Source organism: Arvicola amphibius, chromosome 9, assembly GCF_903992535.2.
Source record: "Arvicola amphibius chromosome 9, mArvAmp1.2, whole genome shotgun sequence".
NCBI classification, from domain to species: domain Eukaryota; kingdom Metazoa; phylum Chordata; class Mammalia; order Rodentia; family Cricetidae; genus Arvicola; species Arvicola amphibius.
Genome location: NC_052055.2, coordinates 37,523,071 through 37,533,258, shown reverse-complemented (window position 1 = coordinate 37,533,258; position 10,188 = coordinate 37,523,071). Strand labels below are relative to the sequence as shown.

The 10,188-nt window shown below is 47.1% G+C and overlaps 1 protein-coding gene across 2 annotated transcripts; it reads left to right on the top strand.

Annotated features, from left to right (window-relative positions):
* The first annotated feature begins 2,371 nt into the window (after positions 1 to 2,371).
* Positions 2,372 to 4,272, top strand: LOC119822547 (MIEF1 upstream open reading frame protein). Of its 2 annotated transcripts, XM_042055661.1 has the most exons (3): positions 2,372 to 2,473; positions 2,969 to 3,067; positions 4,030 to 4,272. In XM_042055661.1, the coding sequence occupies exon 3, from the start codon at positions 4,060 to 4,062 to the stop codon at positions 4,270 to 4,272; it is 213 nt and encodes a 70-aa protein (XP_041911595.1). In that variant the 5' UTR covers positions 2,372 to 2,473; positions 2,969 to 3,067; positions 4,030 to 4,059. The 2 variants fall into 2 exon arrangements, with proteins under 2 accessions (XP_041911595.1, XP_041911596.1); XM_042055662.1 differs by lacking the exon at positions 2,969 to 3,067 and having other exon boundaries at positions 2,383 to 2,473.
* Positions 4,273 to 10,188: the final 5,916 nt, after the last annotated feature.

The following is a 10,188-nucleotide window of genomic DNA, read 5'->3' as shown; positions in this document are numbered from 1 at the left end:
GGGCATGCTAGGGAACTGCTTGATTGATGAGACAGACGCATGCATGCACCCCTGGCTCTTGAGGCTGTACTTCCGTCCCCGCCTCCCCTGACAGGGTTTCTCTGTGTAACAGTCCTGGCTGGAGGTTGTACTGTATTTTCTTTTTTTAGTCGTCTATTTTACATCCAGGCCATAGCTCCCCTCTCCCATTCTCCCCTTCCAGCCCCTCTCCCTCACTTTTTCCCTCCTACCCCTTAATCCCCTCCTCCTCCGTTTCTGTTTAGGAAAGGGCAGGTCTCCTGTGAGTATCAATAAAATATAGCAGTAAGACTAAACACCTCCCCCATGTATTAAGGCTGGGCAAGGTGACTCAGTACAGGGAGTAGGGTCCCAGAAGCCAGTTAAAAGAGTTGGAGACAGCCACTGTTCCCACTGTTAGAGGAGTTCCATAAGAGGACCAAACTATGCAACTGTAACATATATGCAGATTGCCAGGTCAGTCTTATGTAGGCTTTCTGGTTGTCAGTTCAGTCTCTGTGAGCTCCTGTGAGCCCAGGTTAGTTGACTGTGTGAACTTTCCCGTGGTGCCCTTGACCCCTCTGGCTCCTACACTCCTTTCTCCTCCTCCTCCTCTGCAGGATTCCTGAACTCCACCTAATGTTTAGCTGTGGATCTCTGCATCTGCCTCCATCAGTTGCTGGATGAGGCCCCTCTGATGACAACCGGGCAAGGTACCAATCTGGTCACAGGAGATGCTAGGAGTCTAAGCTGGGGTCCTCCCCATAGACTCCTGGAGATCCCCTGTGTCCCCTTCAGTACTCTCCCTCTATGTCCCCCCTCCCCCACCTGATCATTCCTGTTTCCATCCCCACCTGCCCTCAGGCCATTCACAGAATCCCTTCTGTTTCCCCTTCCCAGGGAGATCTGGGTGTCCCCCATGAACTCTTCTTGTCACCTAGTGTCTCTAGGTCTGTGGATCATAGCAGAGTTATCCTTTATTTTACAGTTAATATCCACTTACGAGTGAGTCCATGCCATGTTTGTCTTTATGGGTCTGGGTTACCTCCCTCGGGGTGGGTTGTACTTTTATCACCTTCTAGAATTCACAGAGGAGTAAAACAAGGCCCAGGAGACTTAACTCATTGCCCAGGTGTACCACCAGCCCACAGGCCCCTCCCAAATCTGACGGACTTTATCACCCTGACCCAGGACCTTTGATCTTCGGGAACACGTCCGTCCACTCCGTCCACTCATTCTCCAGTGAGATGCCAGGAGCCACAGTCCCTGTAAGAACTGGTTACCTTCCTTATGATGTACATGGGTGGTTTTGTCAGTCCTGTACTATGTCCAGGGGATCCCAGAGTGTCCAGGTTCTACGAAACCTAGAAGAACCCTGAGGTTTGTAATCAGTGCCTTTGCTGTGGGTCTCTGGCCTATGAATATGTATAGATACATGTGTGCCACATGCCACTTTAATGCCCATCCCTATCACATCGGGAACGTGAGGCAGGGGTGGGGTGGGTGTGGGAAGGCTGGTGTATCTGGAAAAGAAGACCCTGACATCCAAGGTGACTCAGTTTGTGTCTGGGTAATCTTAAGGTCTCCCCCAAAGGGTCTCCTGGTCCTTTGCTATTAGAAAACTATGTTGCTGATGAATCATCTGGAGGATATATATGAATGTTACCTGGTCTTCCAGCTGGAAATGCCACCAATTAGATTTATCTGGGTCACAAAATTATTTCTTTAAAAGGCAAAGTAGGGCAGGCTAGAAGGACGGAAAGACACATACTTTGGAGGAAGATTGAATTTGGGACCCGCTGTGAGCCTCTGCACGGCTCAGCCCTCAGTACAAATGACCCTATCTCTCTAGGCCTCGATTTTCCCACCTGTAAAACTGGATTAATGATGCTGGTTTGGACAGAACGCCGTGTGACATATCCAGCCCAGTGTCTGGAACACAGGAGGCGGTTCACGAAGCCATCTTTGGTCCAGTTTGAGTCTGGTAATCGCTGAACTAACTGCCTGTCATCTCACCAGTCAAATTGGGGCCGGGGCAGATTCCTAAACTCCAGAACTCCACATCCACACCGCAGGCTAGAGGCTGGCAGCAGGCGGAGGGCAATGACTCGCGCCCCTCCCTCAGCCCACACCCACCCAGCGCAGCCTCCACGCAGACCCTTGCGGCTTTGCTTTAGGAGGCGGGGCCCGCGGGGCTGGGTGACGTCACCCAAGGAGGTGGGGCTGCGTCTATGGGCGGAGCCCCGAGATGGTCAGGGCCAGACTAAGTCCCCGGCTCCGCCCCCGGAGGGAGGCTGCAGAGGGGCCGACCGGAAGTCCTTCCGCCTCCGCCCGCCTCCGTGCTCACTGCCTGGTCTCTGTCGGCCCCGCGAGCGAGGTCGTGCCCCGGAAGTAAAGGGGCCATGTTGATGGGTGACCCCGAGAGAGGTACTGGGCGAGTGGAGAGTCCTAAGGAGAGGTAGCGCGTGGCCCGCGGGTGAGTGAGGGAGCGAATTAGGGCGGCCGGGGATCGCTCTCTTGCGCTCGGGCCGGCGGGGGCTACCGGCTTCCTCTGGGGTCTCCTAGCCTCGTCCCGCCCCGCCTCAGACCGGGGTTCATCAAGCCTGCCTGGCCCCGGGTTCTCCGTCGCCGCCCTCCGGGAGTTGTACGCCGACCGGGGCCTATAGCCGCTCACTCAGCGACCTTGTTCCAGTCTCTGCGTGACGCTCTCCTCCCAGCCCTTCGTTGGTTTTCTGCATCTCTTGCATCGCCGGAGACCCTTAGGGCCGAGGGGAGCTGCTCTGCACTTGAGGGAAAGGAGACAGAGTCAGTGGCCTGTCCAGGTTCGCACTGGAAGTTAGAGAGGTCCGAGGCTATTGCTCCTGTCTTGGGGACCAAAGTCCAGATCGTTTTTATTTTTTCTTCCAACCAAATACTCCTTTCACCCCTCAAACACATTTAGGCTCCTACAACGACCGTTTCTTCCACGTAGGGATTTCGGGAGGATTCCTCCTTCCAGTATAGTTCTGAGCTTGGTGTGCACTGGGCCCCGGCTGGGAAAGTTTACAGAACACCCGGAAGTGCTGCACATGTAAGTTCCCTTCATTCCAGCGAGTAGAGAGTCTGGATTGTCGTGGCGGGTGGGCACATAACTTCCTTCTGGGAACGTCGTCAGTTACCTGTCGAACACCTTTAATTTCAGCTCCCGGGAGGCAGAGGCAGGCTGATCTTAGTTCGGGGCCAGCCTGGTCTACATAGTGAGTTCCAGGACAGCCAGGGTTCCACAGAGAGACCCCGTCCCAAAAAAACCATACTAAACAAAAGCAAATAAGACAAAACAAACAAACAAACAAAAAACAAAACAAAGGGGTAGCGGAATGGTTCTGTGGTTAAGAGCACTGATTGCTCTTCCAGAGGACCCGATTTCAAGTCTCAGCACCTACATGTTGGCTTACCACTCTCTATAACTCCAGTCTTGGGAATATGACACAGATTCTGAAGGCACCAGGTATACAGTGGTGTGCAGACAAGCATTCAGGCAAATACCCATACATGTAAAGTAAAAAATTAAAAAAGTAATTAACAACAGCAACGAAGAAGGCCTCTCAAGGTAATGTGGTGGTGCCAGGAGGCAGATGTGGCTGACTCCTTGTCTTTAACCACGCTTGGCCATACCTTCTGGTAGAGTTCCGGTACAATGGTTTGCTGTTGTTAAATAACCTTATACAGAAGGTCTTCTCGTGGTGTCGTTTCCTGCTTTACAGTGAGGAAGCTGGTACTCAGTAGGGTTATGTACTTTTTACTAAGTGCCATGGCAATGGGTGGCACAGCCAGGACTCAGGCTCAGGCAATCTAGTTCTTGAGCCCCAGTGAGCCATAAGCTGAACTTTCCCAGGAGGGCAAGCTTGAGAGGTAGGGCTCTGATCCCACTTCTACCATGAAATCCTTGGAAGTCTCTGAGTCTGGCATTAAGAACCCCTGACTCCGTGTCTAAGGTCCTACGCTGTCATCAATGCTGATTCTAGGCTTCTGTGTCTTCTCTTTTGTTTCTAGAGTGTGACGCTTAGTGCTTGTCAGTCCCCCATGGCCCCGTGGAGCAGAGAGGCGGTTCTGAGTCTATACCGGGCTCTGCTGCGCCAAGGCCGAGAGCTTCGCTACACTGATCGAGACTTCTACTTTGCTTCCATCCGTCGTGAATTCAGGAAAAATCAGAAGCTTGAGAATCTAGAGGCTCGGGAGAAGCAGCTGGAGAAGGGCCTGGTCTTCCTCCGTAGCAAACTTGGAGGTCTTGTTTAGGATCCTCCCTTTTCCCTTCCTACCCTAATTCCAAGGAGAGGATAAAGGTGCCTTCAGTAGATACTCCTGGCACGCCACCCCACCCCACAGATGCATTAGGAAGCCTCAGGTAGGTAGACCCTTGATACTGGAGGTTTCTCTTTTTCTGCTGCAAGAAGCTAGGAAGGGATGACCTCTCCTTTATCATCAAGCGTGTCCTTTACTCTCTAGATAAAATGTAGACATGTCAGTAGAAGTGGGTCTTGTTACTGAGAAACTATGGGCCTTGGATTGCAAGCCACCAAAACAGAATTGGCATTTATAGAGTATTTTATATATGAGAATATTAAAAAAGATGGTGAAGTCATTAGAGTTCAGCTCCAACCCAGCTTGTCTGCTCAGTTTATATTGGATTGCACCATGTTTTCTGAAACAGAAGTTTATCATTACTGTATAGTTGGTATAGCAATCATTATATTCAGTGCGTGCTTTCAAATCCAGGCACTGCTAGCTAGCAGCTATGGGATACAGGTCTCCAAACCTTCCCAGGCCTTCATTTCATTATCTGTGAAATGGAAGGAAGTAATAGTACTTAATCTCTTTTGATTCTATGAGAATTCACCTAGACAGTGTACACACAGCACTGAAAATGGTACTTGGCAGGTGGAATATTAGCCCTTTATTTTCTTAATTTAAAGTTACATTTGTTATGGGTGTGGGTACATGTGCCAGAGCATGCGTGTGGAGGTTATAAGACTGGGAGTTGGTTCTCTCTGTCTATTTGGGGGTCTTGGCCTTCAGGCTTGTCAGCAAGTGTGTTTATCCACTAAGCCATCTCACTGACTCTAGCTCTAGTTGCTCTTGGAGACGTTGCCATCAGGAAGCCCCACTACAGCGTAAAGGCCATGTTTAATTCAGACCCTTTCAGAGTTCCTTTATATGCCTAGGTTCTGTGGACAGAGAAGAAAGATGGGTCCATTAAGAACTTTCACTGGGCGGTGGTTTGGAACACTTTTGATCCCAGCACTTGGGAGTTAGAGGCAGGAGGATCTTAGTGAGTTCGAGGCCAGCCTGCTCTACAAAGTAAGTTCCAAGACAGCCAAGACAGTCTCAAAAATCAAAAAGATTTTTGAAACCCTGTCTCAAAAATCAAAAAGAAAAAAAAAAAAGAAAAAAAAAGAAAACAAACAAAAAACTCCAAAAACTTCAGGGCTGGAGACATGGTTCAGTGGTTATGAGCACTTGTTGATCCAGATTCAATTCCTAGCACCCAGAAGATGGCTCATAACTATCTATAACTCCAGTTCCAAATGATCAGATTAACCTCTTCAGACCTCCATGGGCACCAGGTACACATATGGGTCACAGACATTATATTGCAAGCAAAATACATATACATAAAATAAATCTTAAAACCAACAACAAACCAGCCAAATTAAGAGTTCAGTGGGAAGTAATTCTAGTATGAACAGCGCTGTGCCGGCACTGTATAAAAGGCTATGGAGACAGGAATGAAGATGGTTTGCTCTTGGTTTGGGTGGTAGGTACAGAAAAGACATTTGCGGTCTGCTTCAAATGAGAACCAGAAATGTGCTGCAGTGGGGGAGAAAAAACAAATGTCTGGAGGTGGAAGCTGCACTTTGTAGCTGGGAAGTGAGTCTGGCATGGTTAGTGGTGTAAGGATTGGGACTGGAGTTGAAGTTGGGCCAGGGATGGAAGGACATTGAACTTCCTGGGGAGGCAATAGCTGACTGGGGGACCGTCACAGTTTTCTAAGAAGGGAATGATAGGAACATTTGTGTCTTGGAGTGTGCCAGGGTAGTGTGGAGAATAAATTGTGTGTAGACACTATAATAATAATTGTGTGGAGACACTAGAGGCAGTGAATTTGGTCAGATGATAGCTGTACTGAGGTGGTCACCTGTAAATAACAGTATAGACAACAGTAGGGCTTGGTGGCCACAGAGAGAAGGGGAAAGAGGCTGAAACTTAGAAAGCTTGGGCATGGTTGTACTTGCTGGTAATTCCAGCACTCAGAAAACTGAGGTAGGAGTTTAGTTTGAAGCTAGGCTGGGCAACATAGATGTTTCAAAATAAGGAAAAGAGGGAAGGGCAGAGTGTGGCTGTGGTATAAGGCTTGCCCGTTGGGTAGAGGGTAATGCTTACTGAGACAGAAAGCAGGAACCTTATGTAACGGCTCTCAGTTCGTAGTCACACTTACATTGCAGCCCAGGACCCAAGTTGGTGATGTGCATGGAATCCTGCATGCAAAGGGGAAGGCAGTGGGTCTGAAGAAATAGGGAATTACTGGATGCATTCTGATGTTTTGGTTGTGAATTGTGTTAAATCTTGCCACTAGGGGAAAATGAAAAGCTAGGTATGGTGGTACAAACCTCAAGAAGCTGAGACCAGAGGACTACAAGTTCAACTTAACCTGCGACAGGTAGTAAATGTCAGGTCAACCTGGGATATACAACAGATTATGTCTGGAAAGGCCTGATAGTAAATATTTTCAGCCTGAGCTAAAGAACTGCCTATGTCTGGAAGAAATCAACAAAACAAAATCCCTCAAATGCCATAGGTTAGTTCATTGCAGTAGATACTTAGTCTGTCAAACAGTACATTCTTGTAGCAGTGAATGTGCCAGAATGCTCCCGTGAAGCTATAGTGGCTAGAAGTCTAGTAAGGTTAGAGAAGAGCTGTGAGGTAGTATGGCAGGCTGGTTGGGACTCATGGATTGGTTCTCCCAGCAGCGAAAGGTCTGGATTCAGACCCTGGCTGTACACTTTACTGGTGTATAAGCTACTCTGGGCTAGTTACTGAACATGTTCTTCAGTTTCTTCATCTTTAAACTGAAGATAAGAGCTAGATATGATTATACATGCTTGTAGTCACAGCACCTAGGAGGAGACAAGAGGATAGGAGTTTAAGGCCAGTTTGGGTGACATGTTTCTAGGGAAGAACTCACAGTTGATACCTTGTAAGAAATAACAAGTTACCCCCTGTATGGAGCACTTAAAATGAAGGCCCAAAGACTCAGGATGAATTACCCATTTTTATGCTTAGGTTCAGTAATGGATAGCTGTGTAGATACAGGATTGGACATGGTGTATAATCTGATAACAATGGATTGAGAGGGAAGTCCAGCAAGTCCTGCCTTTCTGTGAGGGTCTTTTTGACCTCTGAGATATGTCATTTCTTCCTGTCAGGTATAGGGCAGATCCCTTTCTAGAATAGGACTCTTTTGTTGTTGTTGTTATATTTGGTTTGGTTTTGGTATTTTGAGACAGGCTTTCTTTCTCTGTAGCCTTGGCTGTCTTGGAACTCACTCTAGACCAGGCTGGTCTCTGACTCAGAGATCCACCTGCTTCTGCCTCCCAAGTTGGTGGGATTAAAGGAGTGTTACACCTGCCTGGCTTGTAATGGTGTTTTAAAACCTATACTCAACCAGGGAGTTTGTAGCCTGTTGCACAAAAAAGGTAGTTTTAAAACAAAGTGCTTTTTGGGGGGTGGAGGGCGGGGTAGTGATGATGCTGGGGATGGAGCCCAGGATCTTGAGCAAGAGAGGCAAGTGCTCTACCACTGAACTATATTCCCAGCCCCTAGTGTGGTATTTTTGGTTTTGTTTTATGGTTGACTTTGAGGGAAATAGGTCCTGAGTTCTAGTTAATTAGTTTATTTATTTTGGGACAGGGTATGTATTTTGGGACAGGTCACTATGTATCACTGACTGGCTCGGAACTCACTATGTAGACCAGGCTGGTCTCAAATTCACAGAAATATACCTGCATCTGCTTCCCAGTCCTGGGACTGAAGGCTTGTGCTACCATACCTTGCTAGTTTCTATGTTTGCCTCTTGGGGAGTTGGAGGGAATCTGCTTCTGAGGCCTTTATTTGAGGTGTTACCTGCTGAGCCACTGCATTTGCTATAGGTTAGTTACTATCGCATGCACTCAAGCTGTACATGTAACGGAAATGCCTGAACTTACTCAAGTAAGTCCTGCTTCTGTTCTATCTAGTTAGGAAATTGCAAGGGTTTAACATCCTCACTAAATAGAGAAATGAGTATTTTCTTATTTTTGTGTCTAGGGAAATAGTTTAAATAAAATTTGCTTGAAATGTTCACAGAGTGCGATTCTTCCCAGCCTTCTGCCAGGTCACTGTTTTTTTGTTTTTTTGTTTTGTTTTTTTCTTTTTTTTTAGAACATCTTAGGGGCTGGAGAGATGGCTCAGCAGTTAAGAGCACTGGCTGCTCTTCCAAAAGACCTGGGTTCAATTCTCAGCACCCACATGACAGTTCATAACTGTCTTTAACTCCTCTTCCAGGGGATCTGACACCCTCATACAGACATACATGCAGGCAAACCCCCAAAGTACATTAAATAAATAAATCTAAAAAAACAAAAACCCAGTCATCTTAGGTGGTTTAAATGCACAAGTCAGCAGTATTATACAACAGGCTTCCAGAACTTTTATCTGGTTAATCTGAAACTGTACTTGTTAGACACAGTGTTCCTCCTTGCTTGTCTTTTTTTGTTTTTTTTTTTTTGTTTTTCGAGACAGGATTTCTCTGTAGCTTTGGAGCCTGTTCTGGAACTCTCTCTATAGACCTGCCTGACTTTGAACTCACAGATCTACCTGCCTCTTCCTCCTGGGTGTTGGGATTAAAAGTGTGCACCACCGCTGGGCCTTGTAAATCTATTTGTAAAGGTTTTTCTTAAAATAGAGGTCTGGGGACTGAAGAGATAGCTTAGTGGTTAAGAGCACTGATTGTTGTTTCAGAGGACCTGGGTTCAATTCCCAGCACCCACATGGCAGCTAATAACTGTCTGTAACTCTGAAGATCTGTGTAACACCCTCGCATGCAGGCAAAGCACCAATGTACATAAAATAAATTATTAAAAACATAGAGGTTTGCTGGGCGGTGGTGGCGCACGCCTTTAATCCCAGCACTTGGGAGGCAGAGGCAGGCGGATCTCTGTGAGTTTGAGACCAGCCTGGTCTACAAGAGCTAGCTCCAGGACAGGCTCTAAAGCTGCAGAGAAACCCTGTCTCGAAAAACCAAAAAAAAAAAAAAAAAAAAAATAGAGGTTCTTGTTAGTTGTGTGGAAATGCGAGTGATTAGAATACTCTGCCTCCCTTGGGTTTTCCATAGCCCATCTGTGTCACAGTGGCAGCAGGAAGGATGGTGAATAGCTGTCTAACCTGACCCCACATGCACACACCCTGTTTAACTCTTCTGTGGCTTGATTGCTCTGTACATTTGAAGTAGGAATGTATTTTAATTGACCAGGTAATCTCTCAAGCTTTAATTGAAAGTAAAAGGCAGAGGAAAGGGAACTGCCGTAGTGTGAGTATGGTGAGAGAAAGGGTATTTTTGGATTTGACAGTGAGTCTTTTTTAAAACGTGGCTTCTCTTGTGCTAAGATTATAAGCATATGTCACCATGCCTGTCTGTTTCTTAATCCTAACATTCCTAAAGTAGTAACTAAAGAAGAAAGACCCTGTCTTTCTATCAACACCATATTGTAAAGGAGTAGGGAGGCTTGTATTGTATGGTGAGATACTTTACTGCAGTACAAAAATAGGATTGCTAATGAATTTAATGTTTGCTGTAGTCTCAGGTCTGTTGAAAGACTTTTCTATAGTATATACTGTTGTGCCCAGAGCCTGGACCCCAAAACCATCAAGAAACCAGATCCAATGCAAAAATACAAGTTAACTCAGGTCCTCCGTTCGACACAGTGGGGAACCCCTAGCTGTAGTGGGGCAGGGCATATATTGGGGGTAGAGCCAGGTGAGGGGGTCATCTGGGGTTTTGCTAGTGGATTGGCGCATCTCCGGGCTGGGGGAACCTGTCCTGAGGTGATTGGTCAGTTGCAGCTGAGGAAAGGTTGCTATATCTGGAGGCCCTGGAGTGGTCAGTTACTGCATTCT

Bases quoted from the DNA above. Each gene is read 5' to 3' on its own strand.
- LOC119822547 (XM_042055661.1), top strand. From the start codon at position 4,060: ATGGCCCCGTGGAGCAGAGAGGCGGTTCTGAGTCTATACCGGGCTCTG.